Raw genomic sequence first — 16447 nt, forward strand, 5'->3', positions numbered from 1 at the left:
ACGACAGCAGACATTTAGAAAGTACGTTTGCTACGCGTGTGTAACACCAATATCGATAGATTGGTCGATAACGTTTTAATAACAACACGTAGCACGTGCCGATGCTGAGCCACGAAATCTAAGAGAACTATGTGCATTGCATAACGTCAAATTGCTACGCTTCTTGCAGCTCCGAAGAAACAGAAAAATGTTTCGAACAATGGCGCACGCGCGCGCGTTCTTTTGCGGAAAACAATTTTCTTTACGGCATCACACAGCCAGCCATAATCATATTTTTACGAGGACACACTGACTGGTCGCCGCCATTGTTTTTACACTGCAAGGACTGTTTTAATTTTACCATGGTGAAACGGTACGCAGTCGTTTCCGGCCTCATACGCATTCCCAATGCGGAATTATGCGTTGTAAATAACATTCAAATTTTCTGACAACGATAGTCTTCCTGCCGCTCTGTTTGGTAGTTCATAAAATTAACATAGTAGTTAATTATGCTTGTGTAACTGACTTACTTGTGCTGGATAGACCCCGGTGTTTTAGCATCTTCCGCTGCAGACAGTCATGGTTGTACCTCAGAGTATCAGCATCGTTCCAATTGTAGACGAACGAATGACTCGGCGACAGGTAGTAATAGCCATTCGATCGTTTCGGTAATTTCATCGACGTCCATTGGTTCATCCGCTGACCGTACACTCCGACTTCCGGTTCGAAACTCCTCCTTTTCTTAACCGTCATGGCATCTCTACGAAAATTAGAATAATTCTTCAATGATTTTCTTCACACACTCCCCTTCTTTGATATTATTTAAAGGACACCGCAAATGGTTTTATTTTACACTCTAAATATTCCTGTTCAATAAAACTTTATAGCTATCTATTATGCATAGAGTAGTATTCGAACAGTCAATAAAATTTGTTACGGAACAATAAAAATGTTCTTATCTTTCATCCCTCATTTGCAATCAATGGAAAATTCATTAAAATAGAGCTGAAAATAGAGCTGAAATAAAGAAACTAATTCAAAGCCTATATTATACAGAGTGTCCCACGCAACTGGAATAGGCTGTATCTCCTAAACGGTCAGGAATATTCAGAATGATGTTTAAACATCCAAGTTCAGATCCAAATTTGTTAATCATCAAACAAATGACTAGATTGTTCCTACTGCTAAAAATAAAAATGTTCGCTAACAACCAAAGCTGTCAATGCGACCTCGAATAAACTAATGTTAAAAAATTTTAGTCATATCTTTGCCAAGCAGTTTAACGAAATAAATTCTGAATTTTACGCAACTCATTTTGCAAATGTACAAGTCATTACGCTTCTCAAAGACTTGGTAATTATATAAGACGCCCATTTTGGGATACATATTCATGTTGCGGTGTCAAAGCAATTGACTAGCACTCGCTTGTAGGCGAGTCAATCGCTCGCTTCCTGATCGCTTTTTCCAATCGAATTTGGCTCTAGCCGCGATTATATAATCGGTGGACGAGTCCGAGCCCGAGCCCGAGCCCTCGATACACCACCGGATCCACGGTTTCCCTAATCGGGAACAAAATTCTACTCTGGTTACCGCAGCTATGTTATGAAATTCCACCTTGAATGGCAGCGCGGTATAATTAGTTACGTCGTAACGCGTTTTTCCACGACACTTTCTCGAAAACCCGATTGCGTCCCCTAACCTGTTAATCAGGGAAGACGAGTTGACTCGTCACATTCGTCACTCGGATTCGCGACGTTGCCTTTCGGAGAATTTTCTGCCGTTTATTCGCCTAATGACTCGACTTTTATGGTCTACTTTCGGAGAACTGGAACGAAGAGAGAACCTTTTCTGCCATCTTCGCTGCGATGCCGAGTCGAATGGTTGCACAATTATTTTTCGAGCATTAATCTATTTGTTTGCTTCGTACATTACAAATTACAACAGACGACAGACGTGTCATTCTCATTTGTTCTATTTTTATTAGGTACTCTCGTTGATTATAAATCTCGGGTTGAAATTTATTACAATTTTTGTGGACTCTGCTTATCGTACGTTAAATGGTCTACAGTCTACAGGGTGCCCCATGCAACTGGAACAGGCTTACCTCTTTAAACGGTCGGGAATAGAGGAAAATGTTATAAGAAAAAGTTGAATGGCATCAGACGGTGCATACTACGCAACTAATTTTATGCACTTAACGTAGGTAGTACCTACGTTATCTTCTATTATAAATCAGAGAACTTTTAGCTTCGATAACTTCCTAACGAATAAGTTTAGGGCATACTTATGCAGAGTATGCTTCTACGTAGAGCACAACAAACTGCATCGATTGGTGCAGTCAAAAATGTAGGTTTCCATTTTTAAAAAAAGTGCAGTTGCATTTTTCCGATGCACCGATGCATTTAATTATCTTATTAAGGTGAAACTAATACACTGGTGGCCTTAAATCTTTTTAATACTTCCGTTGTTTTAAATTGCACGTACCCATTGTTGTCATAAATGCATAAAATCCGAAACATAAAATACGAAAAAATTCAAAGGGAATCGTGCACCAGCATCGTAATTAATGATTGCGAATTGACAGCGAGAGATAGATGATTGTGTAAATTGTCAGCGATAAATGATTTTCAGCTTCCGGAGAGTGACTGGCACGTGTGCTTTCACCCGGGCGGAAAATTACAGGGAACAACGAGCAATTGGTTGCAATGAAAGGACAGTTACACGGCCAAGATCTGCGAGAGTGCGATTCGATTGCAAAATTCAAGCTCACGGCCCGGCCGTCGAGCTGGTCTCGAGGGGGATTAGAATGATCCGTGTTATGTACCTCGGATAGTCTCTGGTTCCAATGACTCGGCCCGCAAATGACGCGAGACCGTTCGATATTTAACATAAATGCCGCTTTCCACCGGAAATCGGGAATCGGGAACACTTTCGGTTTCGCGAGCCGCTTCCTCTTCGAAACGCCTCGAGCTCGTGGAATCTTGCAAATAAAGAAAGTAATATGTAGTTAATTTATTCACTCGACTCCCGCGATTATTCGCCGCACTTGCCGGAAGAAACTACGCCATTTTTTAAATCACAATGCGTATCTTCCTGCGAAGTAAAAAACTTCTTTTAAAAATTTAACAACGTTACAGTAGAGCATTTAATTGAATTGTTCGATATAATTATTGGTTTATTATCTTATATCTGCTATTAATGCATAAATATTCGCAGTTACGTTAGCAGTCATGTCAATAACAAACGTCCACTGAGATGTGTGAAGTACTACAAATTATTGTATAATTCATTATTATTTATCTTAGAAGTAGGAACATGCTGTTAGACACATATGTAAATTATGACAGACCCTTCCTTGTTTCTCGTTTCTCCACTCCGTTAACAGTTTACTTCGCTGTGTGTGTATGTGTGTATGACAATAGTGCCAACTCTACAACTATTTTATTATACACATACACATACACATAATAACGTGTCACAAAATTATTGCACTTTTATGTTACATACTAAAACCGATTAGAGATTGTATTATACAATAAAATAAAAATCGAGATTTAGGTGTTTCGTGTTGGAAGTTAGAGGTTACATTATTGCATTTTTATATGTTATAAAAACTGAAATTCGCTGTTTTGTGTTAGGAATTGAAAATTCCGTGCTCGAAGTTCTTTATCTCGATTCTGCGAATAAAAAATTAGTTGAGAAGTTAAGATTGTTCGAAACGAAATCTTTAGAGATAAACACTGTGCGGGAGCGATTTGCACCACTGTCCAAGATTATTTAATCCCGCGAACTGACACTCGAGGACCGTTCGCCGCGCGCCGTGCCGGTTTGAACGATCCGACCGAACCGAGAAAGCAGAAACGAACGTTTTTCTGTGCGCTCGCGGTAGCTTTTCTTGCCGTTGTTTGTTTTATATGCAACGACCCCCACCTGCCCCGTTATCAGTGCATCAATTACAGCTAAATCGCATTAACGATCGATCCGGCAGACTGTGCACTGTGCACGTCAATTAAATAAGGATAACATAACCATTTTTATAAACAGTCAATCAAACTCTTTTATCTTCGATCTATTGGGGTGTTGTGCCTGGATAACAATCTGAAAAAAACATGTATATGGTACTATTACTTGTACTAATTCTTTTGCTGATAGATCTTAAAAAATGCCCGAGTAGAAGTAAACTCGTCAGAGCTGATTGTGAGTAAAAAATTTAAAAAATTATAAAGTTTTCAGATTACAGAGCTCCGAAGAATTTACTGTTATCCAGCCATTTTTCGACATTTTAGTGCAAAGAATTACTGTAAAAGTAATTCACCTTCAATTCGCTGTAAAAACTGCTATAAATAATTAATATTTAATTCACTATAAAAATTGCCATAAGTAATACATTAAATTCTCTTGAAAAAATATTGTAATTAATTTATATTTAATTCACTGTACATATTGCTACAAATAATTCATATTCAATCGATTGAAAAAAAACTGCTATACATTGTGCGATATGCTTTTAAATAATGTACTCGTTCAGAAAGAGAGTCTACTCATTTTTCCAGAAGAAATGTTCAGAGAGATCATGTTCTTTCTCAGACTGTTAACTGGACATGACCCCACAGTACTTCTTAAACCCACCTCTGCGTAACAAACTGTTCGAAAGTGTACGTTTGAATAAACATACGCAGCAGTATGGTAGTTACCTGCAAATTAGCGTTGGGCGAGAGCATTGCCTTTCATGCTTCTTTACGAGCTGCGCGGTCTTCTACGTTACCTAATTAATTTCTGATCACTATTCACACCGGCGCGCGCGGCGCGGCGAGCAATCGAAATTAAACTTGTTCGTGCATTCTTTCAGAGAAGCTACGAGTTTTTCAGATCACCCGTGGTTTCTATCGCGGTATATTGATGCACATATATTACAATAAAAATTCTATGATGTCTGAATAAATGCAGTTTTGTCATAATGATATTTCTTACTCGGTAGTTCTTTAGTGCTAAAGAAGCGAAAGCTTCTTTAAATGAGACAACTAATAAATTAATTTGCTAGAAAGTACTGTAAGGCATTGGAAAGAATCACTGTGAGCGGCTAGCCTATCGAGCTTGCCTCTTATACATATAGCCAAAGATCGAGGAGCCCGAAGGGACAATCTTAAATCTCGCCCGGTGATCTAAGCTCGATAATGGTCCGGGAGCCCCGTTACCGGGTGCCAGCTTCGTTACTTTGCATAAAGTCAAACCGGAGCCGTTGCGAAATTACTGATCCAATTTCTCGGTCAGCGAGGATACTTATGGTCAGCGGGGTAACGATTGCGCAATGTCAACAAGCCGAGGAAGAGTTTTTTGTCGGGACGACGTGATTGCGCAAGCGATTTGAGCGAACGCGGAGAGGATGATTGATAGTTGCCAATCGGGTAGAGCGGGGCTCACTCTAATTGTGAGGGGCAATTTTCCCGGCGCCGCGCCGCGCGCCGGTTTCTCTAATTAGTAGTAGACTGCGGATTTAATGCATTTTTGACAAAAATGGGTACGTACAATTTAAAACAATGGACATATTAAAAAGATTGAAGGCCACCACTGTATTAGTTTCACCTTAATAAGATAATTGAAAGAAGAAAGCAATTTATATTTGGCTCCTGTGTCTTGCAATCAGTACAGATATTTTTTATTTTGCATAAAGATCCGCAGTCTACTAATGAGGTATCGCTTTGAGCTCGAAAATCGTCGAATTTCACGCGGATTCGCGAGAATTTAGAATTTCAAACGATTTCTTCTTTCTAATGAAAGAAATATCCATTCTTTAAGACTTCGTGAAAGAATTAGTGAAACTCACTAATCCAAAGCATATTGCATACGTTTCTATTGTATTTTTATTGCTCAAATTTTTTCAATTCCATTATGCGCGGTGTAATAATGACCGCGGCAGCCATTTTTTCATGCGGTGTTTTTAACCGAAGCATATCCTTTTCCTTAAATAACTAATAAATTGCAATGTTTTAGCTTTTTCGCAATTCAATGTTTTTCTTCATTTAGAATATGTTTAAGTACCTCGCTAGCACTAAGCGAAGTGTATGTTAAAAAGCAGGGCATATTCGTGACCGCGTGGCAATTAGGTTTATCCGAGCACAAATGGCGCAATGCAGGGCGTGTCGGATATCAAATTTGACACAGTTCCTCGCAAAATTCGAAAATTGACTTCCGTAAAGTTCATGTCATTGTTCCCATATTTTTGAAATCTGTTCGACAAAGCCCACAGATGTTCTTCGGTCCCAGACTGTCTGACTTTCAAGCCGGAGACGAACTGTAGCCGCTCGGAATCTTTAGCGATTATGATCTGCAATTTGAAAACCGTGTTATCAACATACCTTGTAAATTATTCTACGGTACAGTCCTTGTGTAGGAAAGAAAATTCGAGCAAACGTTCTCTGGTTTTTGATTTTAGTATTATAATTACATATTCTAGTTTTACCAACCATATTATCTCGCACTAAAGGCCGACGCTCGTTCCAGCATGCGATCGATGTACTACCTACGAGTGAGAAGAATACGGCGCCTAAACGTGACATCGCTTTGGCAATTGACTGAGTAGGTAGAATGTGGGTGTAGCTGAAATAAACAAAAATGGATCACCACTTCAATTTTTGCGGTATTGAAAATTGATAAGAAGACGAGGCCGAAATCGCAATTTTTTTATTCTTCATTTTCGTCTTATATTATCGTTGAGAGAACTACCCCCTCAATTTTCTCCCATCTGCAGGTGAACACCCTGTATATGTAGACGTTATAACCGTTGCATCCCCTTTGCAACCCCTTAGGGGTTGAATTTTTTTAAATGCCGAAATAGGTGTTTAATTAATTATGTATAATATATCAAAGAGCATTAAGACCAAGTTTCAAGCTAATCCGACCACAAATAAAATATTCCTCATACAAGGTTTTAGTGCTAGCCTGGCCGTTGATCGGTGAGTGAGTGAATGAGTCAGGACTGCATTTTTATGTATATCTATGTATACATAGAGAAGAGCTTCTCCGTCTACTAGAGTCTAGACCAGTTGTAAGCTTAACCTTTTTGAAGTCGGGGACCACTTGTGATTACATATATGAAAAATTTGCGCAACACCAAAATGAATTATCCAAAAAACAAACAAAAACATCCCGTGTAGAAGTAAATTGTATATTTCAGAAAATATATTATTAAACATATTAAATATATTTCGCGGAATTTCGCGGAATTTCGCGGAGCACTTGCAAAAAGCTCGCGGAGAACACCAGTGTCTAGACTCTAGACTCTAGACGAAGCTCTAAATTCTAGACCTTGATCAGGTTTCAAAGATTCGTGCAGGGGTCGAATCGAGGTCATAATTACTTTTTCATTGGTGCGTCACCGCACGTTCCGTCGAGGTCCGTTTGACGGATGGCGACTAAGTCGTAGGATACCAAGGGGCTCATGTAAAGCTTCTTGCTCGAGCAAGACAAGGCCATGCCGACGGGACCATCTACGAGTTGGAAAGATTCGTCCTCGATCGTGAAAGTGACTGCATTTGGATCATAGTTGAGTGGGCCCCCTGTCACCCGACAGAATTTTCCGGTCGCATGATGATAAACGACTATCGCGTAGCCCGTGACGTCCGCTATATAAACCTGTCGTACCATATAACAAACAATTTCTATAATTATACTAAACCAACAATTCAACGAAATTACGGGTACAACTGAAACTAACTACATATGTCTTGGTTCAGGAGATGAACGCATTTACTTACACATAAAAAATAAGTTCTATTGTTGAGATGAATTCAAAAGAACCCCGTAGTACTAATCATATGGAATATCTATCCCGGTAAAATCAGTTGGATTTTTTATGTATGTTGTAGCTTATGATCTACCGAACAAAAGACGTAACGGGCACAAAGCTCAATAATGGACAGTTATCGAGTTATAATCTATCAAACATGACAAATTCGAGCTGCCGAATTATCAATTGCTAATTTTGAAACAAATTCTTTTCACATCCTGTAGTAAACTAATCGCTCTAGCTTCCCGAAACAGTTCGAATCGTATAGTACAATATATTTAAAAAGTTATCGTCTTTTTTGTGGAGCGTTCGAATATTAATTCGAGTAACTGTACACACTGTACATGCTGCCGAATAATGCACATTACTCCTCGTAAACCGAAAAATAGAATTTTCGTGGGCGAGAGATCGCCCTAGATCGGTCTTTTATCTAGGATTTTTCACTACTGAAAAACCCCATTTTTCTATTTACGGGGAAATGAGAACGCGAGTCACGCACCCTTGGAATCCTGGAAACGAGTCTACCGCCTTAAACTTACGTTCGCGTTGGTTCCATTGGATGCGCAACAATCGACAATAGGCGTGACCAACTGCCCCTGGGCTATTGTGGTGTTTACGGCGACATCGGTTGGTATTGTCAGATTTTTCAATATCTTGTCAGTCTTCAGATCGAACAGATAAAGTCGGGGTGGACAAATCTGGACATCGCCGATTTGCCCGTTGTCCACCGCATATAGTACGTCCTTGCAGATCTGTGCAAAAATAAAAACACACACTAATTCGTACAGTTTCCGGGGTACTATTTGACTCTTGGCACTGCCTTCTTAATTTTTTTTCACAGATTCATCAGAGAAATCATGTACATTTCTAGCTTTGAAATTAGACTCACCGCGACTCTAACGACGGAGTGAATGCCAGAACAATCTGGTCTAATTACGTCCCAACTGGGATATGGTTTCAAGAGTAGACCGCCATCGCCACGTTGATCGGACACGGTATTCAAAGATGACGGTACGCCAACATCTTTCAATATGGTCACAAATACCCTACCTGCGTAAGAGATTACATAATATGTAAAATTGTGCGATCAACGTCGAGAACTGAATTTGTCTATAAATTGTCTGAACTTTCTCTTATTTTATAAACAATATAAACAATTCGTGTTGCGTGAAAGTAAAATTACTTTACCATCTGGTGCCACGTCGACGTCGATAGGTATATTCTTCTCCGGGACGTAGCCGGTGATTTCCATGATAATTTCTTCTTCTACCTCGTTTTCATATAAGAAATCCAAATAATTCCACTTGAAAACTACGTCCAATGGGTGGTTATCATCAATCTTCAAATCTTGAGCCAATCCGCTCTGCAGGCAAACTGCACCGACGACGACGCAAACAGCCACCAACACCAACCATGACGCGAACATGTTTCTGAATATGTATGTATGTACTTTGAAGACCAATTTGTATTAACGGTAAGTGGTGAAGTGTTAAAATGAAGCTTCGTGTTAAATAAATTTATTCGAGTTATCTGTGCAAATCGTTCTCAGAATTATTGTTTAAAAAAACAAGTTTCCGAACCTGCACAATTGAAGCATCGTTTTGCACGAATTTTCTTATAATTATATCCAAGCATCGTGATGCATCGTTTAATTCTAAGGGCAGCCTGTATTGTTTTAAAACTTTTAAAATTAGGTTTACGACTCCAAAGGTGCTGATTTATTCGCAGATTTTATACGAAATAATTGCGTGGATTTTGTGGATTTTAGTGTAAAAGTAAAAATCTACTTACAATGCGCCTTCTTTCCACGCAATACTAGACAAGCTGGTCGAGCAACGAACAATGCGGCAGAGAAACGGCAACAGGGGTATATGTATGTGTACATACATATTCTCCATGACGACACAATGCCGCCGACCTTCTCAGTTCGAAAAATGATAAGGTAATATACAAATAACGTAGGGGATATATGTATAATATTGCAGCAGGAAGAACCGAATTAAATATTCGCATATTCAACATGTAACATATATGATGCAACGTACAATGAATTATGTTCGATATAATTTATGAGGTTTCTCTTGAAAAGACGAATGAGTCGTTACCCTCTAGCTAGGCTTGCCAAGAGTGGTAGAAGCTTTGGCAAGTCATCGCTATACATATACATTTATGACAAAAACGGGCACGTGCAATTTAAAGCAGTGGACGAATTACGACGATTTAAAGACATCGGTGTATTAATTTCTGCTTAATAGGACAATTAAAAGAAGAAAGAACTTTCTATTTGGCTCCTGCTGCGTCTTGCAATCAATGCAAACATTTTTTATTTTGCATCATTCGCGAGAGACAGAAGTGGAATAAAAATCCATTTATTCCTCCTATCATTTTATTAAGTTGAAGAGAGTCTAATTATAATGTTTCCAAATTCCTTGAATATCTTCGCAATTCGTTCCAAACAAAAGTAGCAGGCCATAAAATGAATTTTTTAATTTATGATAATAAACATCTCGCTCGCGATTGTCGAAGACAATTTCATTTAGCGACGTGTTTATTTTTGGAACATTACATAAAATCAATATTTATCTGACGAAATGAAGTTGTTGCACTATGCTCAATGTATATTTTTTTTTGTATAACCCAGCATTCTGCTCACATTACCTATTCTGTAATTGCCTTATAATACTATCACCGACGAAATACTGTCTCGTGTCTCTTTACCTAAATAGAACCAGACGATATTGTATGACATTGTTCACGCCCGCCGTGAAACACAGTTGAATAATACATATATTTTGTTCTGAAGGAAGGTAAAATTGCAAAATGTTGTGGAAGACACAATATAGGTATAATGGAATAGAATTTATTGAAAATCGACATATTTATTAAATGTGCAACTATTAGAATAAGACACTAGAAGTTCTTACAAATAGAGGATAATACCGATTGCCCAGGTCTCACCACACGAGGAGGTTGCTGCACAAGAGACCCCGAAGGGAGTCAGTCAGTAATTACTCGACACACTTACAACGTTGAAGATATACAATCTTAATATGTAGATCAAATATAAGTAACTTAAAAATACACTGCAGTCTTCTTCCTCTTCATTCCGTGTGTGTCGTCTTCGTTAGCAGCCGGCTGTTGTAATCTAGCTGAAACAGACTAATCGTATTTAGAACAAAAACAATGCAGTTAACTACGGAATTAAATCACGCACACGAGTGCGAATGTAATCAGCGAACCAGTTCACAAGAACAATTGTAATCCTGCACACGAGTGCGAATACAACCAACGAAGCAGCTCACACAAGAGCAATTATAATCCTGCATACGAGTGGGGTGCTCAAAATGTAATTTTTACAAAGAATAAAATTGATAAATTTGAAGAAGACTCAATAATCTTCATCGAAAGTCTCGATGAATATTTCAAAAGTATGAAGGACAAGTTTGATAAGACAAAGGAAGCTTTGACAAATATTAGTAATCAAACTTACCGTTGTTCCTTGAATGAACAGTTGAAGGTAGGCCAGGGTAACTGTAGATGACCTCTAGTCCACCTCTGCTCCACCTCTGGTCCACCTCTGGTCCCTCCGGTCCTCCTGGCACTGATGCCAAGGCTGTGGTACTGTGGTACTAAACCATACCTCCACCATAGTCTACTATGGTTTACATAGTCTACTATCCATAGAGGTACGCTGGTGAGTGTAGCGCGCGGGCGGGCGTGTTGGAAAGGATACGTAGGGGCAATAGTAGGCTATGGTGGGGGTATGGTTTAGTACCACAGTACCACAGCCTTGGCATCACTGCCTCCTGGCGCTTCCTGGTCCCGCAGCACGTCCACTCACGCCGCTCCCCCCACCCCGACTGACTGACTGACGGAGAGCTCTCGCCGACTGTCGCCGAGCCGCCGAGCTCGAGCGGCGCCCCCCACTCCGCCGAATATCGATCGATGTCGATCGCCGTGACAATTATTGAAAAATTTATTATTTCCAGCTAGTCAATGTTTATAACAATTCCATTTTACAGCGATGTCCACAAGTAATCCCTTGGCTATCTGACCACCTAATTTTTTAGTCAAAGTGGCTAATAGTATTCGTGATACGGAATAACTTTTACACCATGAACATTCGCACGCATTAATATTTATTCGATACAATTCACAGATAAATTTATTATTTCTGACCGTTTAATGTTTATAACAATTCCTTCTGCTAATGATGTTAACGAGCACTCCCTTTTGGCCACCTTGCCATCTAATTTTTTCGTAAAAATATACATTGTAAACTCTAGATACAAAATAACACTTTTAAACCATTAACATCCGCACGCATTAATTGATTCAACATAATACGTGTTTATTCAACATAATAATTGTGTATATTTTTATTGTTGCTCAAATTTTTGTCAGTTCTACGTACTTAAAGATACGATATACGTATGTATGCGTGTAACGTGGTAGCTAAATATGAAAATGTGATTTTGTTTCTTAACAAGCTAAGTACGTATATCCAATGAGTGCGTAAACCATGAAACGGTAAAAAGTCAGGAGAATGTAATCCTCGAAGCGAATCAACTTACTAAAGTGATCATCAGGTGAAGAAGAAATAAATAGTTTCAGAAAATTTTGATCCTGAAGAAAGATCTCTAATCCAATTATATTCTAAAAGTGTATCTAGAATATGCAATTTTGGACACTGCTGCGTATGTTCGTCGCAAATATTACTTCGTAGAAGGGAAAGGTAATCCGTACAAATTATATTTATTTCCAATATACATATGTATATGTATACATATAAGTATCTCGCTAGCTTATAAGCGGGGCACATATGTTACTCAAAATATCCAGCGCATCTCGTGCCATGTACCAACTCTGACACAGTTCCCCGCAAAATTCGAAAATTAATTTCGTTCACGTTCAGGGTGCCGCCCACTGCTTTTTGATACCTGTCCGAAAGAGCATACAGATATTCTTCTGACCCAATCCAAGATATGTGCTGTTCGATTTTCATGCCGGAGGTGAACTGTAACTGTTCACGATTCTGAGCAACTATGTTCTGCAATTTGAAAACCGTGCTATAAGAATAATCTGTAAATCATTGTACGATACACTCCTTGTGTAAGAAAGTATTCGAGCAAACGCTTTCCAGTTTTTGATTTTAATAATTATTCTGATAGTTTTACTAACTATATAATCTTGCACTAAAGGCCGACGCTCGTTCCAGCATGCGATCGATGTACTATTTACAAGACCGAAGAATAAGATGCCTCGACTTGAGATCGCTTTGGCACTCGACTGAGTAGGAAGAATGTCTTGGAAGCTGAAATATACAAAAATGGATCAAGACTTCAATTTTTGCTGCACTAAAAATTTTGTAAAAAGAAGAACATCTGTCTAGACTGTCTAGACAGTCTAGAGCTCCTTCAGGTGTCAAAGATTCTTGTCAAAGATAATCAAGGTCATAATTACTTCCTCATTGGTACATCACCACACGAATTATCGAGGTCACTTTGATGGATGAAGACTAGGTTGTAGGAACTCATAGGGCTCAGGGCAAGCGTTTGGCGTGGGCAAGAGAAGGCCATGCCAACGACACCATCTTTGAGTTCGAAAGATTCATTCTCGATCGTATAAGTGGTTGCCTTTGGATCGTAGTTGAGTGGGCCCCCTGTCACCCGACAGAATTTTCCGGTCGCATGATGATAAACGACTATCGCGTAGCCTGCGACGTCCGCTATATAAACCTTGTCGTACCATGACAAACGATTTCATTAATTATACTACACCAACGTTTCAACGAAATTAACTGGTATACATATGTATGCGTATGTACAACTGAAAAGTCGAATTTTTAATCTAACATTATTTCCACCTCGCACCAAACAAATACTACTCTTCTAGACTATGTATATGTATTTCGCCAGATCAGGGGAATTGGCTCGCATTTAGGGGAAAAAGCACGACACGTGCACGACGCGACGCGACGAGACGAAACGCATCGCGTGACCGGGCCGCGCCGCATAAACAATAGACAGCAAACAAGTATATGAAAGAAAAATATAAAAATATATCGCACTTCTTCAATGTTCTGGGCTATAATTTGGAGAGTTGTATTTTAATTATATTGTATTTCAATTACACATCTGATTAAAATACTTAGTAATTGATTTAATTGAAAGGTTTGAATTATGTACCACATAATTCAGTTACAACGTAGTTGAATTACTATATAATTGAAATACAATGTAATTCAATCGTGTAATTGAATTACGATGTAATTGAATTAGCACAATTCTGTACTGAACATATCCGGTACGGAAGTTAAACTTATGCACTTACGTTGCGGTCATTGCTGTTGCAACAAGGGACGATAGGCGTGATTAGTAGCCCCGTATTTGTCGTGGTGTTCGTAGCGACGTCCATTGGTATCGTCAGATTTTTCAATATCTTGTCGGTCACCAGATCGAACATGTAAAGTCGGGGTGGACAAACCTGGACCCCGTCGCTGGATTGCCCGTTGTCCACCACATACAGTACGTTCATGCAGATCTGTGAAGAATAAAAACACATACTATAATCCGTACGCACAGTTTCCGGTAATATTTGATTCCTGGATAGAAATTATTAACCCTTTGCCCTACAATATTGTGTCAGACTCGCGAAGAAGATTCTGAAGACGGGGAGTCTGATAAATAATGTAATCTTATCATATTAATTTTCTTTAAACCGAGATGAAATTCTCTTTTGGTTTCGTTAATTTTAAAGTTAGACTCACCGCGACTCTATAGACGGAGTAAATACCAGAACAATCCGTTTTAGCCGCGTCCCAATTGGGATATGGTTTCAAAAGTGGGCCGCCATCACCGTGTTGATCGGATACGGTATTCAAACATGAGGGCACGCCTTTGTCTCTTGGTATGGTAACGAATGTCCTACCTATGTAACATAAGATTACATACAGTACAGTCAATCCTCTATAATCGCAAAAGCCTCGGGGAGGTTCGTTTGCAAAGTTCGTAGACGGAAACTATTATTTTTTCAGCTTCATAGACCGAGCCGAACGTCGAGAAGGACAGCGCGCGTGTAAAGAGAGTCACCACCGAGACCGGGTCTCTTTCTTTCCCATACGCCATACGCCATACGCCATACGCCATACGCTGTCCTTCCTTGCGCCCGAAACTTTTATCATCGATTAAACCACTAAATACAGTTGAAATTAATAATAAATAATCGGAAAGATGCCACAAATATATTGGTGAAAGTTTCATGAAGTAATAAAAGTAATAATAAAAAAGATTTTAATATTGGGATTACATTGCGAGGACGTGTGCGGCCTTTGAACTGTGCCAGCGCGGCGACTGCGACTCTTCGCGTCGCATTAGTAGTAGTGGTTCACAGAGTGATATACCCGTGCCGAGATCAGATTACTACAGTGGAGGGGATATTTCTTCTTTTTGCATTTATCGTGTACCACCTTTTTCCGGCTATAAAGGATTGAGAATTGCGTGACAATATTTTCGGAGCAGTCATGGGGCAAAGTTTCCAAATGTAAATGTATTTCAATGTCTCTTGCATTCACAGCACCCTTTGCACTCAGACCCATTCTAACTCGAAAATTAAACATTTCCTCCGACCTCCAATAATTCCATTCTATATGTATGTATAATTTCTTTTCACTTTATGGATATGACATTGATGGTATAATATGTACCTCATACAATATACTTAAATGTGTACTAATCGATTAGATACCAGCAGCACATTTAATAACGTAAACACGATATTTTGTATAATGGTACAACAATTTTCAACGGTGAATCTCTTCAGAAAATCACCATTCGAGTGCTGCTAAGGGTTCATTCAATTTCGAATATTTTATGCTACTTATGCATTTCTTCATTTAATGTCACTCTATCACTTGACCCCCACACACACTTTGTCGAAACAGCACTACATTTTCTTGGGGACCCACACTTCCTGGGTGCTACACAGTCTTGACAACTTTCTCTGATCGCGTGTAGAATATAAATTGTGTAATCCGTTTTGTACGAAAGTAAAATTATTTTTTACCATGAATTGTCCTGGCGACATCGATAGGAATATTCTTCTTCTTGTCATAGCCGGTTTCGTTCTTCACAGCTGCTTCGTGTGCCTTGCTGCGATATAAGAAATCTATGTACTTCCACTCGTAAACTGGTCGTAATCGGTGGTTATGAACCGTCAAAGATGCAGACATTTGGCTTTGCAGACAAACTGCACCGACGATGCAAACAGCCAATAACCATGACGCGAACATGTTTCTGAAAATTGACGTTCAAGATCACAATTTGTATCAACGGTAAATGAAGCGTTGGCAGAAAAATTACTTCGCTGAATCAGCAATACGAACTCTTCCCATGCCCCTGTTTATCAAGTTAGAAAATAGCTTCGTGTTAAATAAATTTATTCGAGATAACTGTGCAAATTGTTCTTAGAATTGTCAACAAAAAAAATAAGTTTCAAAACCTGCACAATCGAAGCATCATTTTGTACGAATTTTCTTATAATTTAAGCATCGCGATGCATCGTTTAGTTCAAGGGTTGCCTGTATTATTTTAAAAATTGTAAATTCAATTTTATAACGTTTGTGATCGTCTCGAGAATTGATGATTTTTTCGCAAATTTAACATGAAATAATAATAATCGCGC

At 39.0% G+C, this 16447-nt stretch overlaps 2 protein-coding genes across 4 annotated transcripts in view; both read right to left on the bottom strand.

Annotated features, from left to right (window-relative positions):
* The window catches only part of Y-h (yellow-h), a 23882-nt gene extending 19734 nt beyond the window's left edge, over window positions 1-4148 (bottom strand). For 2 of the 3 annotated variants that reach the window (XM_076431298.1, XM_076431300.1), the window contains exons 1-2: window positions 2804-4148; window positions 510-739 (exon numbers count right to left, since the gene is read on the bottom strand). In XM_076431298.1, the coding sequence (XP_076287413.1) occupies window positions 510-732 (223 nt within the window). In that variant the 5' untranslated portion in view covers window positions 733-739; window positions 2804-4148. The remainder of the gene's footprint in view (window positions 1-509; window positions 740-2803) is intronic. The other variant, XM_076431299.1, reaches the window with a different exon arrangement.
* A 199-nt stretch (window positions 4149-4347) lies between these two features.
* Window positions 4348-16431, bottom strand: LOC143211889 (uncharacterized). Its single transcript, XM_076429986.1, has 16 exons — window positions 16126-16431; window positions 15830-16059; window positions 14535-14695; window positions 14099-14308; window positions 13229-13503; window positions 12947-13079; window positions 12595-12815; window positions 12038-12047; window positions 11341-11515; window positions 9557-9683; window positions 8954-9195; window positions 8655-8815; window positions 8305-8517; window positions 7337-7611; window positions 6444-6576; window positions 4348-6304 (listed from the first exon to the last, which is right to left on the bottom strand). The coding sequence occupies exons 1-16, from the start codon at window positions 16155-16157 to the stop codon at window positions 6086-6088; spliced, it is 2817 nt and encodes a 938-aa protein (XP_076286101.1). The 5' UTR covers window positions 16158-16431; the 3' UTR covers window positions 4348-6085.
* Window positions 16432-16447: the final 16 nt, after the last annotated feature.

Source organism: Lasioglossum baleicum, chromosome 9 (genome assembly GCF_051020765.1).
Source record: "Lasioglossum baleicum chromosome 9, iyLasBale1, whole genome shotgun sequence".
In the NCBI taxonomy this organism is placed as follows: Eukaryota; Metazoa; Arthropoda; class Insecta; order Hymenoptera; family Halictidae; genus Lasioglossum; species Lasioglossum baleicum.

What these genes read in the sequence shown, in the direction of transcription:
- LOC143211889 (XM_076429986.1), bottom strand. Translation starts at nt 16,157, where the DNA reads ATGGGAAGAGTTCGTATTGCTGATTCAGCGAA. An exon ending in GGTGATGTACCAATGAGGAA is followed by an intron (nt 13,080 to 13,228) that starts GTAATTATGACC and finishes TGTATATTTCAG; the next exon opens with CTTCCAAGACATTCTTCCTA. An exon ending in CGTCGACGTGGCACCAGATG is followed by an intron (nt 8,816 to 8,953) that starts GTAAAGTAATTT and finishes TCTCTTACGCAG; the next exon opens with GTAGGGTATTTGTGACCATA.